Consider the following 25,007-nt stretch of genomic DNA (forward strand, 5'->3'; position numbering starts at 1 on the left):
TGCAACCACAGAGCAGATGCTCCTTGTGAGATCACTGTCTTTCCTATAGAAGTTAAAACTGGCAAAATATTAAATCAAATTCACAGTGCTAATCACAATTTGTGCAGAGTTTCACCATAGACCAGTTACAGGCAGCCCACAGCAACAGAACTGGCAGCAGTGTAAACTACCAGTTTTCAAGCTGTGGTCCACAGATTACATCTAAATGATCTGCAAAAGTATGAAAAAGCAAACATGCTGTCAGTAGGCCTAAATTAACCAGACTATTCACACTGACTTGGAAACAGCTGACTGATCACAAATAAGCCAAGGTAATATAAGCTTACTTTGGCTTCCATTAATTTTTTATAAATGCAATTAATAAAGAGATTAATTTAAAAAGCTATTGAAGAGTTGTGAAAATTGGGATAGAAGATATTTTTGTAGAACTATAAATGTGATTGCTCATTATGGCTTTAATTTAATGAGTCAAAGCAACAAAGTACAGAACATCTCTTTAGTCACCACTAAGTAACACAAGTTTTGGTCCTGTGATATCTGCTTCTCAGGCCTATAGGTGAGCCACCTCCTTCTAAATTAATGGACTACTCTAATTCTGTCTCCCACATGCCTCCTTTGTCAGACTTGATTCTTTAAAGATTGTATCAGTTGAATGGATTTTATGTTTGCACCTGAACAGATGAAATGAACTGATACAAAAGGCAGAAAATTATTCAAAGTTAAGCAAAGTGAAAAAACAACATTTAATTAGAAGACATTATTTATAGGCCATTTTTTTCAGAATGTGTGTGGCTATTTTGAGCCCCAAAGCCCTATCTGTAAAATTAAACATCCCATCCTCTCCAATCACAGATGAATGTTTGCCTTTTCCATACGCCCTTTCCTCCCTTTACTAAGCTTCTTCATGTCCCCACAGTTTTCTTTGTTTAAATCCTGTATTTATCTGAATGTATGTAGGACATGGTGTCACAGACATCTTTTGTGGAAAATCCTTTCTTTAAGATTTTTTCCCCCTTCTGAGAAGCTATGGCCTCAGCAACAAAATGTAAACAATGGTTATCTGCTGCTGTGGAATGCAACAGGTAGATCCATGATTGGTCTCGGGTGGATGTTTAGATTTACTGACCACTCACGGCAAAACTGAGTGTCGCTCTCTGCTAGAACAAAGACCTTTGTTATTCGTTTTCTTTTCTATTCTTAGCTTAGCCTTCTGAGAATTTTTCTATTTCTTGCAGTATAGTTGTAATATATATATATCATAAACTAATAAATCATGCCTTCTGAACATGAAATCACATTTTCGTCTCTCTCTCACCCTGAAAACCCTTGTGACCACTGTGACAGACATGGGATATTCCTTCTTCAGATGACATGACTTTAAATAGCATTATAATATTTTAGAAAGATGCCATATTGCAAATTCCACATGAAATAGTATATATTTTGCATGTGGTAAATTTATTTAAATGTACTGGTGACATCTATGAGATGTCACACTTGATGTTCCTTTTAAATATTCAATACATGAGCTTACCTAAGGCAAATCAAATTCAAAAATTATTCTAGAAGTATTATTTAAACAATTTATACCTTGCAAACAGATATTTTAATTCAGTCATCTAGAGGGCCATTTTAGTAGTTCTCCTTTCCAGGGAAAGGAATAAAGAAATAGTCCAGTGTAAAACTCAGCTGGTCTCTTAAAACTTATCTAAAGGTGATTGGCAAAGGTATTTAACCATGCAAACAGGAGAAAAATGTCAAAAACCACAGACCTAGATGTAAGCTCCTCTCTTGATCAGCACCTTTTCTGGTTTGTGAATGTATCTGCTTCTATATCACTACCTCCACTATTGTCTGAGTAATTCTAACCATACAGTATATACATATATGATCAAAGCTCAAAATTTAAAAAAAATTAAACATTCCAAAATTTTGAATGGTTTCCTCACAACATTGCTTTCCTGTCACTAGTAATTATAAGCTGCGCACCTACAAGACTTCTAGAAAAGTAGTTAACTAGCTTATTTTTTTCTTCCTCCCCTACAGTTAGAGGAATTTATGTTCACTAAGTATTGCTACAAAATGTTGAAAGCACTGTAATGCCCAAATAGAAAGACCATCTCTACTCTGTGAGGAGTGAAATTATTCCTCAATATTTAAACAATGCTAACAAAACTACAAAAATTTTTTTTTACAAGGAGTGCTACATAATGATTCAGTGTCACTCTGGAAACAATGTGTCCTCTCAGTGAGTGAAAAACATATCCAATTAATTTTTAAAAAGCTGCCAAAATGAACAGTAGGTTTGCACAGTTCACTAGAAGGCCTTTGCAGAATGGGAAATCAAATCTAATTAATTTACATAAGCTGTACAAACAGAGCGGCTAAGATTGTAGTATACTAAAAAAAGCCCCCCCCCCCCCAATAATTTAAATATGAAACCTCAAATATTCTCAAAACAGATGATTCACCAGACTTCTGGGAAACATTAAGAGCCAAGCTTTCAAAAAGTCAGAATAGACTCAACTGAGATGCTTCACATTTCTTTAAGGAGAGCAAGATCTGAAAGATTTTGACATTGAAATGCAATTGCTAAAAAACAGTCAGTTTCAAAAGTCTAGCAAAATTTGGAGAAAATTAAGCAAGTAGAAGTATGTACTTTTACTTCTCCTTTTTTTTAATCCCTGTTTTATTCTGGTTGTGGGAAGAAATGTCTTCATCTGCTGTAGATGAAGCAAAGTTTCTTGTCAGGAAATCAAATGAAGCACATAAAGAAATAACAGGAGCTGATGCTAAAAATAATACAAAATACTAGAAAAAGCTGTGCAGCTGAAACTCCTACAGCCAGTCTAGACCTGATACCAAAATAACACCTACAATCTCCCACATGAAATACATAAGGGAACAGAGAGTACAATGAAACAACCAGAGCAGACAGCACATAGTACAAAATGTCAGCTTTTCCCATTTTAAAAAGAGCATGTAAGGAAAAAAGGCTTATACAGTGAGCTGCAGTTTCACCTCACTAACCAGTTCCCATCATTAATCCAGAATTACCTTGCTGAGAAGAGACATTTCTTTTATGTAAAGATGACATATTTCTGCTGTGCTGGTGGAAAGGATAGGCTTTGCTTCTTTCAGGAGAGTAGCTCCTGCTGCTGACACTGGAGCCAGATCTGCTGTGCGGAGAATCCCTCCGGCTCCCCGGCGATTCCCTGAAGAAAGGAGAGTCCCTCTTGTGAGGGGATCGATCTCTCCCATAATGAGAAGAATAGAAGCTTCTTCTTCTGAAGCCATCTCTGACGTCCCTGGGAAGACAACAGAAAATTACAAGTAACTAGCTTGCCCTTGCAATGTTTATGGAACAGCACAATGGCAACGGTTCGTGCCTGCTCAACACAAACAGGTTAACTGTAAAACACATCCAAAATCCTCAGTGTTTTTAAGAGTACTAGGCAAGGGATGAAAAGCAAGTAAAAAAAGAAAAAGCTAATTCTTTCATTGAGATGCTTCATTGCTAGAAGCTAATTCCTTTCTATTTCTTGACAATATAGCTAAAACATAGGAAAAATATATTGATGAAATGAGACTCTCACAATTTTGTTCGGGTTCGGTACACTTACCCTGGAAATTAAGCCTTAATTTACCACAGATAAAAATGCTTATGTAAATATTGTTTATATTATTTGGCATTTTTCAGCTATGTTTTTCTCTTATTTTCAAGGGCCTATATTCCCCATTTGATTTCACACACCTTGCTACACAAAATATCGCTGACAGATTCAGCTTATATCCAGCAGAGACAAAAAGAAATCTGCAGAATATCTATTCTCTCAGCTATGAATCCACCCAAGGTCAACTCTTAAATGAAAATATGAGGACATATATCTCCTAAATATGTTTCTCACAACACACAATATTAATTTTAAACTTTAATGTAAAAAGTCTCAAACCCAACTGATTTAAAACCAAACATCAAAACTTTCTACTAAATTTAAATATTGTTACTCCAGACCACAGCACAAATGTGTTGGTTATTTGTAAATCATATTAATGTACATGTATGTGTAAAGGTGAAAAAAAACCCTAGTATCATTTCAAACTTGTCCTAAAGAATCACAGAGCTAAAAGACATACAAGCCAACTGAATCTAGAATTGCCACTTTTGCCTTGGTCAGAAGATGCACTGGTAAGAGCAGCAAGTACTTCTCAGCTTCTCCATCAAAATCTCCAACATTTCAGAGCATTTCTAGTAATTCAGAATCTGTCTTCTCTCCTATTTCACATCAGAGTCCAGGATTTTAAACTGAGGAACGCCTCTCAAAGATCTGGTGGTCTCACTGAGCACAACACAGCTACAGCTAGTTTTGTGTTGGTGGAGAAGAAAAGATGTACAATTCCTACAGCAAGGCACAGGCCCATATTTGTGACAGATGACAAAGGATTTCCATGTGCCAAAGGTGTCTTGGGCTATGGAAGCCTCAGAGACAGCACCACAAAACAAACCCCAGTGACACTGCTGCGTTTTACACAGTGCAGGTTTACTTTTTGCATGGAAAGCCATCTTCATTATATGTATGAACATTTTATGCAGCCACAGACATGAAGTGTAAGTTCAGGCTTGAGGAATACTAGATTAACCCTGCACTGCGCTACCTTTTCTAGCTAAGTGGGGCGTTATTTACTTATTAAAGAACATATTGATCAAATATTTATCAGGAATGACGTAGGCACAGCCACTTCTTGCATTTCCTTCTTAATCGCTCTCTTTAAATAAAGATATTTTTAAAGCACAAGCTTTCTGGCAGACCAGTACACCACTTTTAAGTGTAAAACACACTTTTATGACCATGTTATTAAACCCCTGTATACAGAGCAGTTTATTATGGTTATGTTTACAGTGCCCCAGCTATTTCACATGTATACTAAATGCTCTAATAGCCACGTAAGAATTTTCAAAATTGTAATTGAAGCACACTTTTAAACAGGAAAATATTTGAAAGCCACATTCTACAATAATATTATGCACCCCAAAATAGAATCTCACTTTCAATTTTTGAATTTTTATTTCATCACTGCATGTCAATTCCTAACTAGACCATATCTCATATAGAACATTCATGCCATTAACTATATTAAGTCCGTTTGGGACAGCATAGCAACAGCATAGCACTTCTGAAGTTTTCCATTAATATAACACACTGAACAGAACAAAGTAAGCATTGTTTTACAGTTATTTTTTTCCTTCAATACTTAAGCTAACATACACCTGCAATTTGGTAACGAAGGCCTCAATTCAGCAAAACAGTTAAGCACATGCTTCAGATTCCAACACATACTCAAAGGGTTTATTGAGCAGGGACAATATTTAATAGAGATGCAAAACAGACTTTAAAATAGAGCTACTGCCCTTAACAACAAATACAGAATTAATCCCTTTTATATAGCATCCCTCAAGTCTTTTTTTTTGTGTTCATGATCCACACTTAATCCTAAAAGCACAATTTTGTTCTCTCAGCAGTGTTGCAACAGGAAGCAGTATCTTTGTTAACACAGATGAAACTTGACCATGAAGTTCTCACTAAAGCTGGCAGTCTTGGAGGAGCTTCCAAAGTGTTATAAGAACAGCCATATTGTGATATACCATTCCCCAAGGGCATCTGGGGGAAGAGCTCCAGCCTGACAGCTATTTCAGTTCACCATCAGTTCCAGTTTTCTCAAGGACAAAACACAAGTACAGAACAGACAAAGGTATGACTTTCTGCACAGCAGAAAATCAAGGAATACAACACTGAGGAGGTTTTCAGTTGCCCACAGACCAGAAACAAACAGTGCTATAGCTTAAGCTCTATGAAACAAAGATTAACAAACCAGTGTGTCAGGTTTATCTCTTAAGAGTACTCCGAAGTAAAATTAAATCACTTTCCTGGATGTGAAATGCCCAGGAATAGAGAGGTACTTGGGTACATGAAGCACATCACATGCAATAAAGGAAAAGGTTTTACTGTAAGAGGACTCTTAGAACATTCTCACTGAATTTGTGCTACAGGGCAACAGCCTACAATACTTCATGCTCACTATTCTCTGGGACTTCTATATCCCGTTACATTCAACTTTTCAACTAGAACATTAATCTACATTATGGTCCAGCTATAGTGACCATAACTCTCATTTTTAGCACTGAGCTGAACACTGGCAACAAAACAGCATACTGTGTGGAACAGAAACAGGAGGATCTTCCAGTAATTCACAGGTGAGTGCTGCCTATAACCTAGATTAAAAAGTCAGAGATGGTTTTGTGATCCCTTCCATCCGAGAAAATTACTGCTACTGTCAAAGGGATTAAACACTCCATTTACAGGCTCATGCTTAATTACTAACCTTGCCTAGAAATAACTCTCACACTTTTATATCTTCAACTTATAAATAAATTGAAGAAGTTATAAATAGCTTCTGCAACACCAGACTTCAGTGCAAAGAGATAAAACAGTCAAGATCTGAACTGAATCCTTAACTGAAAATACTTTTTCTGCCTCATAACACAGATGCAAGGGGGAGGGAGAGGAAAAGTTAAACTAAAATTCCTTTTGCCTGCCTTTTCAGGACATTGCAAGAACTACCAACATGAATCAGATGATGCAGAAAATATTTAATAAAATATACAACTCCCCCAGCCTCTAAAAGAAGAGGCAAGAACACCTCCACTTTTAGCATCTTCAAAGTAAATGTAGGTGGTGCAAGATTCCAGCCACCCCTCTCCCAGAACTCATTCCATTCCTTTCTAAAGTACACAGTTGTGCAACAAACCAACAACTTACTCAGGCTCTGCTTTGGAGATTTGCTATAATCTCTTGTTATTGCCCAAAGATCCTTATGCAGATTTATCCTAAGCTAAAACAATACAGTGAATTACATCATCATAGATAGAAGGAATTGCACCTGGTTTCAATGGCTTTCATTTGAACATTTGAAATGGCAATAAGATTCCTTACTGACAACTGGCTTTCAACATTTTATGACTAAGCAAGTAAACAGAGCACTTGTGATACCTGCATTTTGCTCCAAATGAAATTAACATAATTAGGACCTGCCAGTGTAATCTTATGAACAGCTTTCTGCATGAAGGCAAAAGGAAACAGACATTATGAAACACTGTTTCAAGCAGAAAAGGATACCCAGAAATACGAAATGTACGAAAAAAAATTTGAAAATATATAAATGTTTCATGATTTTTATGCTGCATGCAATACTTCTGAAGTCATCATAAGCAAACAGCAAATCTTTGTCTACCTCAGTTGGTATGAAAGCTACTCAACTCCTCTCTCCCTGTCACCACCTCAGGATCTCATGACAGGTCAGAATAAAAAATAAGACAATCTGAATATTATAGCAACATTAGAGAGAAGTGCTTCTTTGTCCTTTAGTTGAATAGTAAAGCTATGCACTTCAATGGCACTGGAAATCTCACTACATTGCTCTTTCCTAGTGCCCTCCTCCTTTTTACTGCCATTGATAATGTACATTAGACTTGCTGCAACATCAGCCTACATAATAAAAGTATATTTAAACTAAAACCTTCTATTATCTGACAGGGAGAAATGATGGTCAATCACAGATAAGGACAGAGAAACAGAGCTCAGAACACAGATTTAAATACCAAAGAATTAAGAGCAAACGGCTTTAGGCAACTCAAGAATAAAAACAAATTGTGCTATTTAGGCAAATTACGATCAAATTAGACAAAATAACTGCATTCAAATGCATGTGACCTTGGTTTTTCTTTTTTTTAAAAACAAGGGCTTAATAAGACCCCCCCCAATTTCTCTAAAATAGAAAACAAAACATAGGTCTCGTATTCCAGAGGGAGTATTTGCTTAAAGTGATGGACCAAATTACAATGTCTAGAAACAGCTACAACATTTACAACTGCCCTGTGAGTAGCCTATCACCCCAGAAGAGTAAAGAAATTCAGACAACTAGCTCAGGGCCCTAGCTCATAAACCTCTCCCATTTTATGACTCTATGCAGTAGCAACTAAACAAATTCCTAAGCAAACTTAATCCAAAATGGAAACAACTGAAATCTTCTATCTCAATATAAGCTTAAAAACTGGAAAATTGCTAGGAAGTATAATATGGTACTTTCCATACTTTTTTTTTCCTAATGCCCTAACAGATCAGAGAAACTGGACAATGTTTTACCTTCTAGACAAAGTTCTAATGGACAAAGACTCCTAAGTAGATACTTGCACTTTTACTGTTGTCCTGCCTCAGGCAGAAACCAGCACAAAGAAAAGAGTTTTAAAACACTTCCCTGAGGTACCAAAGCACATTGGTATACCTCAAAAGTGTCTTATCTTTGAGGGCTTTGAATTTACCTCACACTTAGTATGTGCCAAACAATTTAATGTAGACAAGCATTTGTCTTACATACACACTAAGCCCCAGAGAGAAATATTTTTGCACTTTATTTTAGGGACATAAGTGAATTTTATGTTCAGCAAGCTATTACTTTTTCCCCAAAAGCGATCTTTAAAATCCTTCCATAGAAGAGCCCAGAAACCATGAAATAGCTGCTGGAAGAGCACTTAAGCTTTTCATCAGTGTGCTGAGGAATGCCATTAGTTCACTGGCAAAAGAACACAACAAGTAGTTGTGTTCTTCAAGGATATGCTGATTTGATCAACTCTTGGGGCTGAGTTTCTAACACTATCAATAAAAAGGAAGAGTAAGTTGTGGAACAGGTTTGTAAGCAGTAACACCTTATGTCAGTGATACTGATAGACAATACCCTTACTATATTTACTTTTTCCTACTTCCAAATCCCTTGATGTGATCTATAAATTAAATAAATATTAAATTTTTCTCTAATTGGGAAAAATGCTTCACAGATTTCTATGTTTTTATTCTTAAACACAGTGAGATTTGAAGCAATTAGGTCAAATAGGTTTCACTTGTTTATATGCCTCAACGTGTTGTTTGTAATAGTGGTATGGATTTCTGCACAGCAAATTTCAGTAAAGTTAGCACACTACTGCCTCTGCTTCTGGATTTCTCAATATAAATGACATTATACATACATGAAGAAAAAACCCATTGCACATAATGGAGTTTTTCTTCATGTGATCTCATTTCTTCCTGTCAGGTATAGTTTGTTCAAAATCAGAAAGTTAAGAGAGACATTTCCTCTTATAAATTATTCAACCATATGGCTTTATCTTTTTTATTTTCCAGTTTGCTTTTTCCCTTCACTTTTATTACAATTTACAGTCTCCATAATAGGCCATTTCCTACATATTATAAATATCACTTGTTTGAACATATTTAACATATAGGCAAGCTATGCTGCTTAGGTAAATTCTTTAATAGAAATCCTTTTGCAACTCTTGTATGCCTTCAGTTATTTCAGCGATTTAATATCAGATAACTTTGGAGCTCTATGACAGCTCTACTGATTGAAACTGGGGCTGCTGCAATCCCAAACTCTGCAACCTTCCTTGGATCCCTATTTCCATTCTGTGCCTAAGCTGACATAGATATTTTCTCTCAGACAACAAAACTGGCAGACAAATATTTAATTCATTGTGGTGGGCTAGCACACAGAACCAGCTATGTGAAATGTACAAACACCTGAAACAGAACCAGGGAGACAGGAAGAACCACATAGATAGTTAAAACTGCTGTGGAAATATACTTTTACTGTAGGAAAATCAGTCTCTTTATTGCATTTGTGACTTTTCATTACTTACAATAAATAAAACAGGTTCCTTGACAGAATTCTAGAGCAGCTGAAGTTAGACTCAATAAGCCTCAAAGAAGTAATACTCCTTTTTTCTTTTCCTAAAAATAAGAGACATACATATCTAGCAACACTGGCTGTGAGTAATGAATGTAAATTCATTGATAAGTTCTAAAACAGAATGCTGTCTAACAGACACAAGTTTTAGTAAGTATTAATAAATTAATAGTAGCTGAAAAAAGATTTTAAAGAAGGTAATTGCTTCACACTTCAGTCTCCTCTGTAATCTTTCACCTTACTTAGATAATCCTTGAACAAAATGCTCAAAAACTGCCTCTAACAAGATAACAACTGTAGAATGCATACTGAGTCGAGTAACATGAATTAGTTTGCCCATCTACTTTACACTGATGAGATCCCACTTGGTACACTGCACCCAGTTCCAAAGTCCTGGAAAGACATGGATGGACAGCTGGACCAGGTACAAAGGACAGCAACAAAAATTATCAAGTGGGATGGAGCATATCTGTGACGAAAGGTGTGAGAGTTGGTGATGTTCAGCCTGGAGAAAAAAGGCTCCACCACAAAATGTTTATGATGAGAATGTTGAAGCACTGGAACAGGTTGCCCAGAGAGCAAATAACCCATCCCTGGAAAAACAGTCAGGGTCAGGCTGGTTGGGGCTCTGAGCAACCTGCCCTACTTGAAGATGTCCTGCTTCCTGCAGGGGGTTGGCTAGATGACCTTGAAGGTACCTTCCAACTCAAACCATTCTATTATTCTGTAAGTCAATACATTAAAACATTTCTTCCATTTTACTTCCAAAGTTCATAATCATGCTTTCAAGCATAATTTTCAAAAATAATTAGGCATAGTTTTCAAAAATAATTAGGCATACTAGGCTAGATAAGTTATGACTTAATTCAACACATGCAACTATTAAAAGTCAGACCTCAGAAGAAAAAGACATTCCCTCAACTGGCTGACCCAACCCTGCGGAGTGTAATGACATCAATATTCAGTTTCACGTGGTCAAAAGCATTTATTGTCAGCTCATAGACAAGTTCTACACAACTTCATTTACAAAGGAAAGAACTTCTAAGCTTATGCAAATGTATATCATGAACTCATGTCAGGACTAACAGTGACAATAATTTGTTACCACACAAAAATAGTATCATCTTTTACAAATAATACCAACAGCATGAGATCATGGATTGCTTTATTAATGAACTTTTCCTCAGATGTAGATCGTAACACCCTACACAGAAGGAAATGACACATCAAAAATTTTCTCTTTGAAACAAAATACTTAACAAAAGATGCCTAAACTATCAAGAACATTAAACTTTTTCCTCTCCTGTATCCTAATATTCCCATCCTCTCTCAATGGGAATTGAATCTAAAATGTTTAGTATATTCAAAACATAACAAACAAGTCCTTGGAATCTAACAGATGATCAAGAATTTACCTTCCTAAGGGAAATTATGTCAAAGTCCTCTGTGACAATACACCTCAACATGAGAAAGCCATGACTACATTCATCAGTCCAATTCACTGGCTCTGAGATGATTTAGTTTGATGCCATCTTAACAGAAGCTGTCTGCACTCGAAGGGAGACTCCCTTCTCTTTCCCTTCCCCACTGTCTCAGAAGCTAGCTGTTTTTCAATGAAGTAGTTAGGAAACTTTTCCAGAATAATCAAGTGCTACCCATGGGAGTTTGCCTCATTATTTCCCAATGCAGCATTAACCTGTTAGTTTTGATACCATCTATAGTGCTAGCTGTAAGACTGGACCAGGTGAGATGGCTTTTCAAAGATTTTCTTTAGGAAATATGTTAATCAAGACCTTACAGTGGAAAGGTACATAATCTTATCTTTAGGCACGTTATCCTATCATACATTGTAAACAGATGAGCTCCTTACAGTTTATTAGCATTATGTAAACAACGTTTATTAGAAGGAAATCATAATTTTCCCAAGGTGGGACTAAGTTTTAAACAATTAATCAACGCTAACACAAAATTTAACTGAGTTTGCAGACTACTGAATTTTTTCTTAGAGGTGTATCATAACATATCACCACCTCTAGTAAAAAGGTGTCTCACACAATAGCCCCTGTTGAAAAAATATAATGATGACATCAATTTCACATGACAATTTAAAACCTTAGAAAAACGACAGTGGCAAACAGTTGTACACAGAAAAGGCCACAAACCCTTAAAGTGTAACACAGCTTTGGATCAAACACAAGTCTAATAAACATGATAGCAGTGGAGAATTGACATGATGAGAACTTCTGGAGTTTTTTTACCAAATTTGGTGCATTTGCTGCAATTTTGTCAAATAAATACTTACAAGTCAATTTACTACCTGGCCATTCCTTATTCAACAACAATTTTTAAGAATATTATATTTTAATAATTTATAACAAATATTTTGCCAGCAAAAGCAACATTCACCTTCCAATTTAGTCACACAATTAGCCAACACATATAAAAACATCCCAGTTGAAAATAAGAGCAGTTTCTATCTCCTCCCCATATTTTTACATTATAGGATGGGGGCAAAAAAATTTCTACAGTTGAAACCCTGCCTATTAATCTCTCCTTTCCCCCCATTCTCAAGTGACAAACATTTCAGAAGTGGAATGACAGTAGTCTTGCTTTGAATGAGGTTTCCAGAATAATTCTAGACATATGTACACAGGGCCCATATGAGCAGAGCAGAAACTCAGTTTGACATAAAATTCCTAGTAAGAAAACAGGCAGTGTTCACACAGCCTCCGAGTTCCAAGTTAAACAGAAAAAAGATTCAGCATAACAATAAAACCAAACTTGTCCAAACTGAAACTTTTTAAATTTCAGTTGACCTGCGCCAGTGAACATTTCTGAACTGCTCTTGATTATACTCAGTCTTCAGTACAAGGCATTTTTTAAAATGCTATCTGGTATCTGCACAAGAAGATTTGAGCTCTTAAAATCCATTCAAAATAAAAACTTACAGTCCTACAGAACCCACACTGCAAGCATACAATCAGATATATTTAACTCTGACTGAATAATGACAGTCAAATTATAGAACATAAATCTCAGTTTGCAAACAAATTGGTTGTCCCAAGCACAAAAGAGCTACAGCCAGCAGAGCAGAAACCAGCTCTTAAAGAAAATGTAGCAACTACTGAATCAGTAAGACTGCTGCATAAAACATGAACTGAATATGAAGTCATTAAATATTTAGTGTAAACCAGAATCAACTTTCAAGTTGTATATTACCTATTATCTTGTTCCAAATGGTTCTAATTTTCCCCCTCCACCCTCCAAAATATCATAAGCCAAGATAAACTAATTTAGCTAGCAGCTTAACACAATGGGTTTTCTGAGCAAAAGATTTCAACAGACAAGTTCTTGCCTGGAGTTGCAGACAGGTATAACGAATCTACTACAATGAGCTATTATAAGGAAACTCTAATTTTGTATATGAATAAACAAGCTACTCTACTCAGCCATGTGAATATCTGAAAGGTTTAATGTTCTGGCAGAGATATTTATTTATTAAAAGAAAAAGGTATGTGCTAATGAGTATGATTACAACTCTGCTTATCAATCTCTGTCAAAAGCAAGACCATTTTCTTTGGGTGACTGCCATATTTATGTCCCTCCACACATGTTTTTTAATAAAGAATGAGGTTCTTGTACGGTGCCCCTTAAGAGCTGTCAAACATTACAACGAAACAGCAGACTTATGTACATTTATAGCACCATCTCATAAATCCCTTTGGCTAAGTTTATCTTCTATAAGCAAGATACAGATCAGTTTACATTACAAGAAAGTTTAAATCCAAAGCCTAAAGGCCTCCCCCAATACAGTATAATATTTTAAAGCAGTATATTATTTAAACATGTTCACTATTTCATTAATTTAAGAAAACACAGAGGGAGGAGAAAAAAAAAAGAAATAACTGCCCCCTCTAACTCAAAGGTGACTGCATAGTGATAATATAATGATAACTGGCTATAAGCCTATGACACATCTGGACTCTCAAAATTAAATGCTGCTTTACTCAGAGAAGAGTCAGTGACCCTTAACTTCCATCTGGAGACTCTCTCATCAAAGGTCTTCATTTAAAATAACCATTCTTACCAAAGTACAATTTTCTCCTCAATGTACGATCTTCAGACCACAACTCTGCAACCTCCCGTCACCACTTTGTGCACTGACAAGGGGTTAATCACTCGATGCAAGGGTAGTTCAAGCAGAGATCAAAAAGCCAAGATTGCAGAGCTTCTATCCCCCACTTTGCAACCAATTTACTCCACAGCCTGCAGTAAACCCATTCTCACTGTGAAGGTGCATGCATCTAGAAAACCCAACATATATTATACCTTATCCCCCTAAAGTGGTAATTGCAAGTTTAATGTTCAGAAAACCACTTTTTTTTTTTCAAATAAAATACAATAAGCCATTGATTTAGAACACTTCCAAAACAAAACATAAAACTGACTGATGAATCTCAACTGTTCACAGACCACAAACTGTTTACAATTAAGTTTCTATATTTTGCTAGACAGTTTTCTCTCATTTGTAGCACCAAAATTACTTCAGTATTTACATCTATTACAAAGTATTTCCTAAGCACTCCAGGAAATAAGCAGATCTGTTTTTGATGGACAAACGCACTAGAATTAAAGACTAGACTACTAAAATGCTTCCTAATTTCACTTAGAACATGGGAGAAAAATCTAACCTGAAATAAACAAAACAACACACATAGTAGCAACACGTTTCCTCCATTAGCAAAGGAAAAATTATTCACATTTACAGCTGAAGAGGGGATATTAAAATGCCCTATGTAAGCCGCTTCTCAGGAGTCTATTTTTTTACTTACTTCACAAATAAGGCAACCCTTATTTTACAAAAATCTGGGCCTTAGATAATTCTAAGGATCAAATTTAATGCATGTGTAGCTGGGATTTACAAGTGCGTCATTTTGTAATTTCTCTTTGAAGATGAGTCTTACCCATCTTAACTTGCCAAGTTTCATATATTTCACATATTGTAAACTCAGTTTGGTTGGTAAAAAAAAAAATGATGTAATGCTCTGTGCACTCAAAAGGATTAAAATTTGGCATGACTAAAGTGAACAGCAGCTAACAATCTTCCAAAGCATTTCACACTGAAAAGTTCATCTGACCTTATAAAAATGAACTTGTATGCAAAATCCATTGCCATAAGGCCCATAGGGAAGTACTGCAAAATAGAATCCTTCAACATATAACAGCACGGTTCCCTACAACTTTTAAAAAAATCTGACATGCATGAGTGCTTTGCATAAATTAGCCCAATATATCACTGAAGACAAGCACTAACACAGCTCCAGAAATTATCAACATCAGTAGAAGATAAATGTACAAAGAAGTCACATCTTAATTGATCTCTACTCGTTTGAATTGCTAAGTCTCACAATTCTCACAGCATCAGCAACCAAAACATTAATGTGTGCAGAATGTTTCCTCCAAACTATGATGTACAATTCTTTGTATGTGCCAACCACACTTGAACCAAAAGGCACTTGAAATCAAGCTAAAACAAAATTCACATCAGTTTCAGGAGTTCAGAATTCCTTAGGTGATAACAGGAGAGAAAGAGCTGAGAACTCAGTTTGAAATCTATGCCCCGCACACCCTCTGAATTCCTTTATTTTTCACATATAAAATGTGTATCTTCACCATAAAAAAGTCATGGTCAGGATGACAGCTGTTCACTAAACATAGCATAAAACAGGGCTAACAACCCTCAGAAAGCATGTGGAAGGAATAGTAATGCTCCACTCAGTGCTAGACATGATAATGTCTACCATGTGAATGACAGCTGCTTGGAAACTGGAGCATAACCCTGTAAGGAGGAAGGCAAGAAAAACAAAGACAGTAGACCAAGTGCTAGAACCTCTGCAATCCTGTTGTCACTCATGGAGAACTGCTGCTGGTCATTAGACACATCACAGCTGAAGTCACAGCTCTACAAATGCTAAGTAAGCAAGCATGTCCTACTTTTAAGAAAAAGACAAGAAGCTTACAAAAACCCCAACAAAATACCACTGAGGAAACAATAGGAAAAAAATAGAAAAAAAATCCCTAACTGCTGGTTTCTTCAAAAGCAAAGAGAATTACAGAATAATAGAACATAAGGAGTTGGAAGGGACCCACAAGGATCACTAAAGACCAATTCCTGGTCCTGTACAAGACATCCCCAAGAGCCACACTATGGTGCCTGAGAGCGCTGTCCAACACTTGCACTCTGTCAGGCTGGTCCTGTGACCACTTCCCTGGGGTTCCAGGGCACAAGCACCTTCTGGGTGAGAAACCTTTTCCTGATATCCAACACAAACCTACCCTGACTCAGCTTCAGGCCATTCCCTCAAGTGCTGTCCCTCATCACCACAGAGCAGAGATCAGTGCCTGCCCCTCTTCTCACGAGGAAGCTGTACCTGCAGTGAGGTCTCCCTCTGAGTCTCCTCTTCCCCAGGCTGAACAGACCAAGTGACCTCAGCTGCCCCACATAATGCTTCTCCTCAAAGCCCTTCATGATCTTTGTTACCCTCCTTTGGACACTTTCTAATAGATCAATATTTTTCTCACATTGTGGTGCTCAAAACTGCACACAGGACTCACTTAAGGACATTTGATATTGCAGATAAGCAGCATTTTACTTCAGGAGAATCCCAATTAATGTTTTTCAGTTCTCTAAATCAAGACTGGGGGAAGAAAAATACAAAGGGTAAGAGATGAGAAGGTACCTTTTGACAGGTATGTTTTCAAAAACCAAAACAGGAACATGTGAATGATGAATACTCAAAGGGAAATGCTATCATATTAACAACTACTTCTTCCAGCTGATTGCAATTTTGAAAAAAAGAAAGCTATTACTTCAGTCAATAAATGAGCTATTATTTTTAAGAATTTAAAGTCACTGTATTAACTATGAAAACCCATTAAATACAAGACTTCTGACTGTGTAGCTTCTAACTATGCTTTAGCCATGCTCCATGCAATTTTTTTTTAAAATCCTTCTGGTTAAAATCATCTTAAACCTCCTCCTATCTCCTCAAAAAAAGAAAGAATTATGTGTACTCCAAAGAACTTAACTAAAATAACTTTAAGCATATCCAAAGAGAAGGCATTTTTGCACAAAATAACTTTTTTAATACCATATTTTGTGGAGCAAATGTCTTTGAAATAGAAAGTAATTAGCACTTTCACCACAGGAGACAACATACACCATGAAATGTACTTTGATTTCCTCCTTGAGATCCACTACATTGCTCAATGGTGGTTAATATGCAAAGAATCGTAATTAAGTTTATTACAAACATGGAACACTACAAATGTTTTGCAGTCTGATCACAAGACTTCACTTTCAAGATTATTTGCTATATTTATATAATGAATCAGTAGGATTTCATTCAACTCCAAATATATTCAAACCATGGATCTTTATGGAGTTCTTCCATAGCATTATTGCAGTTGCGTAACAGCTCTATAATCTGAAGTATATAATACATATTCAGATGGGACTACCATATGCCACAAAACACACTTATAAAGCCTTCAACAAAATGAGCTGACATTTTAACCTCACTTTTTTTAACCGTATTTTGAAAGGAAGAAATCAGGATGCATTTAAGACAAACTTTTTGACCACTGGGTGCCACTCTTGTTCTGTGTACAATAAATTGCCTGACACTAACTCAGTCTTCTCAGCCTTTCTGGTGTTTTTCCTCAGCTTTAAACAATCCTGATTCTTCTAACTTGAGAGGAAAAGATGGAAAAACTTTTACACAAATTTTTATTAAGCACTCCTGTTCAAAACCTTTTATTATTGCTTCTAGCCCCAAGAACGCAATTCTGAAAGAAGTCTATTGCACCAAGACCCTTGTGATATATGAGGGATTTCCTTTATGGTGAGATTATAGAATAATCCATCCATGCTATGTCTAAATCATCCTATTCAAAGGAATAGATATCTACTGCGACTGTGTGTCCCTGTATGGATATTGCTATTAACAGTATTCTACTGAGTTTACACCACCACAAATCTAAGGCTTGCCCTGTCTGAACTTTTTCTGACCTGCTTGCAGTCTTTTTTTTTTAACTTGCTGCTGGTTTAACAGCAATTTTTCCAACTGGTCAGGTATCTCTGGCTAATTTGGTTTATTTCTGTTGATCTTTGTATGGTATACCCATAGTTTTAAATATATGTTGTAATAAGGAGTTATTCTATGATATTATGACTAACACCATGATGCAATATCCACAAATACAAGCTGGTATAATAGACATCTCAAGAAGTGGAAATGCAGGATGTGGCATATAAAAGCACAGCCATCAATGACATTCTTAGATCAGACTGCTAATATTTCACCTATACTAACAATCAATTCTTGTCCTAGTATTTAAGGTGACTTTCATCCTTGTCGATAAATGTTGAGTGTAACACTATCCTGTGCACTTTATTTTGCTAATTCAAAAAAAAACCATATCAAACATCACTGCAGGCATATGTACATTACAGCCCTATGATTTACTACTAGTCCTTAGATTCCATAAAGGGGAACCTGAGGTACAGACTAAGGACGGTTCATAGAAATTAACATTACATATGATGGAAATATATATTCATCAGTTCAGCTGAGAAAACAGGGAGCTCAGAAGAAAGCTGTGGTGAACTTCATAATCCTATTATCTATCCTACCAACCTTTAAAATGGCACAGGCATCATTATACTGTAGCCTCAATGTACTGCAGCTGCAGAATCAAATAATAGAACAAAGAATTCTCTGAAATCATGTAAGAAGTGTGACTCATCAGAGATGCATTAAATTACTTACACTTACAGGTTACCATCCTAATGATGTTATCATGATGCCTCCTATTCTTATTAAACTCTGGACTTTCCTGTCATATAATTTCTTCAATTTCTATTTCAAACAATAAAACTAAAACCCATTTTTCCACTATTGTCTTTTACTTCAACATATGTCCTTTCCCTGTTATTTCACTGGTCTGCTCTATCAGTTGTTTTGGTGACCAAGTAAAATGCCCTAAATATTTGCAGCCTGTGGATGGCACTACTAGAATCAAAAAATACCTGTATTCAGGTCTTGAAGAGTGATCATCCCTTGACCATCTGTATCCTGATTCATCCTGCAAAACATACAGGCAAAACAACTGCATGACATGTATCTCATATGTCAAGTACAATTAATTGCGAAATGGTACTTAATTATTGCAAAACCAAAGCATTTAATGAATTTAAAAAAATATTACTCCTTGCAATAAATATCTTCTCAATTTATTCACGGTATCCATTTACTTTTTATTTTTTCCTGTGTCAATATTGAAGAGAGCAACTTTGCAATGCTATAAAAAACACAAACTACAGAAGTTTCCAAAGCATATATACATGCTCTGTCTTCAAGAAGTCTTTCATCTTCGAACTATAAATTACCATCAACACCCTGAAATTACAGAATTTCAAACGGCTGGGTTGCAGAGGGCAACAATAATGACCTTTCCAGCATTTTAATTACCTACTACTCAAGCCTTAATGGGAAAATAAACATGAGAGAAGAATCACCTTACGTACACCTCGGTGTGGAGGGCCACTCCTTCGGTCGTGGGCGAAACTGCGGCCCGCGTTGTAGTCTCTGTAGTCAGCGTGACCGTAATCGTCGTAGCGACTGTAACTCCCGTCCCCAGGTCTCTCCAGCAGGCCTGGCTTCTTGGGCACAATGTTTACTATTCTGTGGTAATCACCCTAAACCACAAAACAAACAAAATCACATTGCTTTTAACAGCTGAAAATCCGTAACGCACAAACAAATGTAGAACTAAGTTATTTCTAAATATGGGACTTAAAAGAGGAAATTGCACAGGGAAACAGCAAACATTAAAAATCATGCCAGTCTGACAGTGGAATAACTGATTAAATCTAACTGGACACTACTCCTATTCAATCCTTAGGCATTACAAGTTTAATTATAGAGAGAAATTTTTAAAGATGGTTTAATTGTCTTTGAAAGTTTATAAGCAGTAGCATTTGCTACTTTCTGAGCATTGGTTAGCTACATGTATCCCTCAGATTTCTCCATTATTTTTAGAATGCAACAAAGAAAGTTGCATCTGTAATGTCTACAAAAAAATAACAGTCATTTGAAAATACTAACAATTTTCCTTATGTCCATAACATCCTCCATACTGCAGAGACTGTATTTAAGAAAGATCTTGCTTCATAACCTGAATAGATAAACACACACTGAATACAATGCAGTAGGTCATCTGAAGATTCAAGTGACAGAATTTTAACACTCTTGGTTTTTGTTTTAGTGCAAATTTCAAGCAGATTTTTGTTAGAACACAAATTTATTTCCTTCAAATAGCATGTCATATACCATTTGTCAACTAAAGAAATTCTTTGTTTATTAAGTACAAATTGCACAGCTGCAAAAGATACAAATTTAATCTTACTAGAACTAAGTTTTATATAATTCAACTGCAAATAAAAAGCGAATGAAAACATGAATGCAAGATTTTGTATTTTAAATCTTCTTCCTTTAGCAAAAAGTTTTTTTAACGGGCCTTAAACAACAGCTACTAATGCAGACACTTGAGTTAGCACGTGCAATTTGGATTTGGCAGGGGTGGGGGGGGAAGACACTCAAGCTATTTTTTTTAACAGTAAGAAGTCAGAATCTAATCATTTCGGATAGTTTTTGCAGAAAAATACATTGTATTCACAAACTGCTAAATATTGTCATGCAGAAAAAAAAAGTTCTGATTTCAGAGAGCACCCAACAAACACAACAAACAGACTAGAGGGCAGTTTAAAGCCAGCCATACGGGTGCAAAGTGGAGACTATATACACAGACATAATGTTTGATCTACTCTTACCTCATCGAACATCCTCCACATGTAATTATTTTTTTTAGTTTGGTGTCTTACAAAGATCTGCTGTGCAGCTTAAATAAAACTGCTCCATGCTTTAAGCTCACCCAGAAGACCTCACTACACAACTATCCTGGCACATAGAAGAACAGCTACATGAAAACCCCATGAATATCCTACTCGCACAATTATGTCAAGTGCTTGCAATTTCCCGTTCTTTAACAGTAACTGTGTTTCTACTACAATCTATATTTGATACACAATTAGAACTCAGTTTAGATGAGGACACATCTCTCAATTTCTTCAAAAAAAAAGATACGTCATTCTGTATCATTGGCACATCTTATTTCCAACATACTAACCTAGCAGCAAACACTAAGCATATTAACAGATTGAACAAATTAATTCCATTTCACTTGCCTAATCAAAATTAAGTCAGACTTCTACATGTGGACACAAATACAATAGCACGGGCTTACAAGGACACAAAGTACCTTCCAACTATCTTGAATCTGCAGAGCTGTATGAGAAGGAACTCCATATCCATCTTTCAGTATGGCAGAGAGACACATATCTTGGTTAGCCCAGCTACTGGGGGTGTTGTTTTGGTACAGATGGGTAATATTCATTGTGATGAGTGTACTCTGCTACTGCCTTCAAGCCCAGTCCCAAACATATGTAATATAAAGCTAGCATTGAACTACCTAGTAAACACTTGCATCAAAATGCAAATCTTTTAGACTATAAATTTTCATAATGCCTGACCACACATTGCTCCCTGGACAGCCTGAAAGATTACGGGAATTTAGAAATGACAGTGACGCAATGGTTAAATTTGCCATGCATTGTCAAACTGAAAAAACATGTGTGAAAATACATTCTGCCTTTCCTCTTGTCCTATTCTTGATAAGCATTTTGGAGAAAGAGGTAGCTAAACACCCTGTGGAAATCAACGTGATTTCCAGCTTGCTGAAAATGAAAAATGCTACTGTTGCCTGTCACAGTAACAAAAATGTCACAGAACAGACAACCACTAATACACCACCAAATAGAGAAGCCTGTATAATTAGTTACACAGAGTAACCAAAAGTCTCCAAAGAGACAAGCTGAAAACAAAACAGAGGGAACCCAGAAGATGCACTATATCAGCTATGGTATTATTTCAACATTTGCCATTAGTAAAAGGGAAGTCAGATAAGAGGAACTGGCACCTGAAATTTAATTTTGTCAAAAGCACACTACAAAGGATGCAAATAGAAATATCAGAAAGTATTCTTAAAATTCTATTTACGGTGTAATACCTCCAAAGACAAAGCTACAACCTGTTTTATTTATTTATTGGAGACTTCAGACAAGGGAGGGGGAAAAAATGGCCCAACTCTGTGGAACAGAGAATTCCTAAAAGCATTCTGAACTTATTCTATAGCACAGCTTCTGCATTTGCTTTTACAAGCATACCATACATACGTACATAACACACCACAAAAGACTGTATCTACAAAGCAGATTTCTGTTGCCACTGTTCTTGTAAACAGGACTCCAAAGCACAACTTTAGCAAAGATGTACTTTCAACACTTGTTAAAAACATCTTCTATACTTTAAACATTATAAAGAAACTTTGTTGGTGACAAGAACAATCATGAAACAAGTTCCTTTACGACGTCAAGTTACTTAAAAGAAACACTGACATAAAAAAAATGTTGTCATCTTATTGTGAAGCTCCCATACCTTCTCGGTGATTCCTCATAGCACTGACTCCTTCTTCACAGCACAACCAACAAACTCCAACTCCCCTCACAACATAACCAACCAATTCCAACTCTCTCTTCAACCAGCTAACCCTTTTGTAGCACTCATCTTCTTACTGGACACAGCTGTGGCCTATTAAGGGCAGGCCTGCTCCTAATCTCTGGTGATTAGTGCAGCTGCAACTCCTCAGGTGTGAGACTACCTTCTGCACCATTCTCTTACATTCTATCCCTCCACAAAAAGACTATGGAAAAATATAACATTAGTATGGCCTCTTGTTCCCCAGAAGTTATTAAAAATCCTGTGCTTAATAACACGAAGAATTACACCAAAATACAAATATTCTAAAACAGTTCCAATAGATTTGAAAATTTAAAAAAAAAAAACTAATACTTAATTCAGTAGGCAGCCTATTATTTTTGTGCAGATGCATGTGCCAAACTGCTGACTTCAAGGAACAGGGGAAAAAATTAACTTGGGATATACTTGGAACTTACACAGGTACATAAATCCAACCCCTATGGTACAGGTCATTGTATAAAGGTACAGTATAATGTTATAATGCTGCAGACACAATGCTTACTGCACACTTACATCACCATGAATCCTAGGAGGGAGACGTTCTCTTGGAACTCTTTCATAGTCGTATCGCCCTTCGGACCACATTTCATCTCTTCTATAGGCCACTTAAGACAATGAAAATACAATTAGTGAAAACCAGACCCATTATGAATAGACAAAAGGACAGGGAGCAGAAAAATAAAGGTTCCAGGATTTCTCCCAATACAATGTATTATGCACAAGTTCTTATTATTAGCCCTTTAAAATATGGAAAGTATGTAATGTATTGGAGCAAAAATAATTTGCAGTATGGGCAAGAACATGGAACTGGAAATCCTGTAAAATTACAGGACTTGGAGATACTATAAACCACTCTATTGAAATATATGCATATTGCAAGTACTAGATGTACAGACAAATGCACACACATATACCTTACAGCAATTTTAATAGTGTTCTGTTAAAAATATAAAATGGAACTTTTAAAAAAGTAATTCAACATCTCTTTATTAGATTAAATAATTTCTACTTTTTAATAAAATATAATAACTTAGAATTATTTCATCAACTCAACTGTCTGGAAAGAGATCAAAATATAGCACACAACTTCTTAGTACAAAGCCCCATATTTTGATTACAGGCATACAATATATTCTTCACATGAAGATACTTCCTGTTTTAAATTGAGAGCCAGCAGAACAAAAAAAATACCTCTTTTCAGAGGAAAGGGACTTTGGAAGCAGAGTTAGCCATTAAAGACAGGTGGAAATAAACCATCATTCTAAGAGATTCTACTCATGCTGTGCTAAACAACACAGACTTGAGGAGTTCAAACCTTTCTGCTGATTATAAAGGTGACAAATTATCTACTATACAACACTGAAAGCAGATATGCAACTGCTAGAATTATATGTTTCAAACCTTCCCTTCACAGTAGTAGCTCTAGCTGTTAAAAACAGTCAATACAGAAAAGTAACAGCAGGTCACATTCAGAAGGAGAAATACATACTGTTACCTACTTGCACAACATAAAAACACTTTACTGGAAATAGACTTTGAGGCTATATAAAATTATTGATTAGTACAGATGCTAAGAATCAACATAAAAGAATTAATAAACTGTAAAGAGAGGTAGCACTAATTCTGATACACACTTTTGCAAAATATAACAACACTCACATACTTACTTCTCTGTCAGGTTTAGCAACTCTGCTTCTGAAGATCCATTCACCTACCTACAAAAAAAAGAAACTGAGTTTAGCAAAAAATACAAATATATTCATCATAAGTTTATTTTTTTCTGTTAAGTAAACCAGACAGGTGCAATCTAAATGTTTTAACTGCCTGTACCCTGTGATCTGTCTTTGTAAAGAAAAATAAGATTCGGTTGCATGTGATAAGAAGTTAATTAAAAGCTTGATCTTTTTTCTTTTGGTAAAAGAGAATGAATGAAGAAGTTCTTTCCTCAACTACAAGATCCATCTATGCTGAGAGATTGAACCCTAGCATTGGTTCAAACAAAACATTATCTTCTTAAAATTATAGTCCCATTTTATAACAATCTTGACCTTAAGTTTGTTCTACAACCAAGACACAGTACTATTCTCATGTAGCTACAGGTTATAAATCAAAAGCTGACTAAACCAACCAGCTGATCCAAGTTTTGGTAAGGACAAAAGCAAGAGGATCCACTGTCCCTGCCCTCTCCAGTAAGCTCCACGTAAGAGTTACTAATTCTGAAACCACTGCTCATACTGCTGCATTGGATGGTCAGCTGCATCATCTGAAGCACCTTCCTGGCACTTTCACAGTACCTGCCTCAACTTTTCTCTATCTTGTACTTCTCTGACCTTTTCTAGAGCCTTAAAAATGCACACCAGGGCTGTATGTGCATGAACAGCTCTTAGGCCAACCCCATGCCCTCCTTCCCACATTACCAGGAGGATGCTCTATGTGCTCTTAGCTGTCCCCACCATCCTCTTTTCTTTGTGCCCAGAACAGTACTTGAACATT

General features: G+C 36.2%; 1 protein-coding gene across 2 annotated transcripts in view; it reads right to left on the reverse strand.

The window, feature by feature from the left end:
• PPHLN1 (periphilin 1) overlaps window positions 1-23,114 on the reverse strand; it is a 58,745-nt gene extending 35,631 nt beyond the window's left edge. The window contains exons 1-4 of one of the 2 annotated variants that reach the window (XM_058804828.1): window positions 23,028-23,114; window positions 19,385-19,555; window positions 18,887-18,942; window positions 3,058-3,308 (exon numbers count right to left, since the gene is read on the reverse strand). In XM_058804828.1, the coding sequence (XP_058660811.1) occupies window positions 3,058-3,308; window positions 18,887-18,942; window positions 19,385-19,555; window positions 23,028-23,099 (550 nt within the window). In that variant the 5' untranslated portion in view covers window positions 23,100-23,114. Of the gene's footprint in view, window positions 1-3,057; window positions 3,309-18,886; window positions 18,943-19,375; window positions 19,556-23,027 lie in introns of both variants that reach the window. The other variant, XM_058804827.1, reaches the window with a different exon arrangement.
• Window positions 23,115-25,007: the final 1,893 nt, after the last annotated feature.

Source organism: Ammospiza caudacuta, chromosome 5 (genome assembly GCF_027887145.1).
Source record: "Ammospiza caudacuta isolate bAmmCau1 chromosome 5, bAmmCau1.pri, whole genome shotgun sequence".
In the NCBI taxonomy this organism is placed as follows: domain Eukaryota; kingdom Metazoa; phylum Chordata; class Aves; order Passeriformes; family Passerellidae; genus Ammospiza; species Ammospiza caudacuta.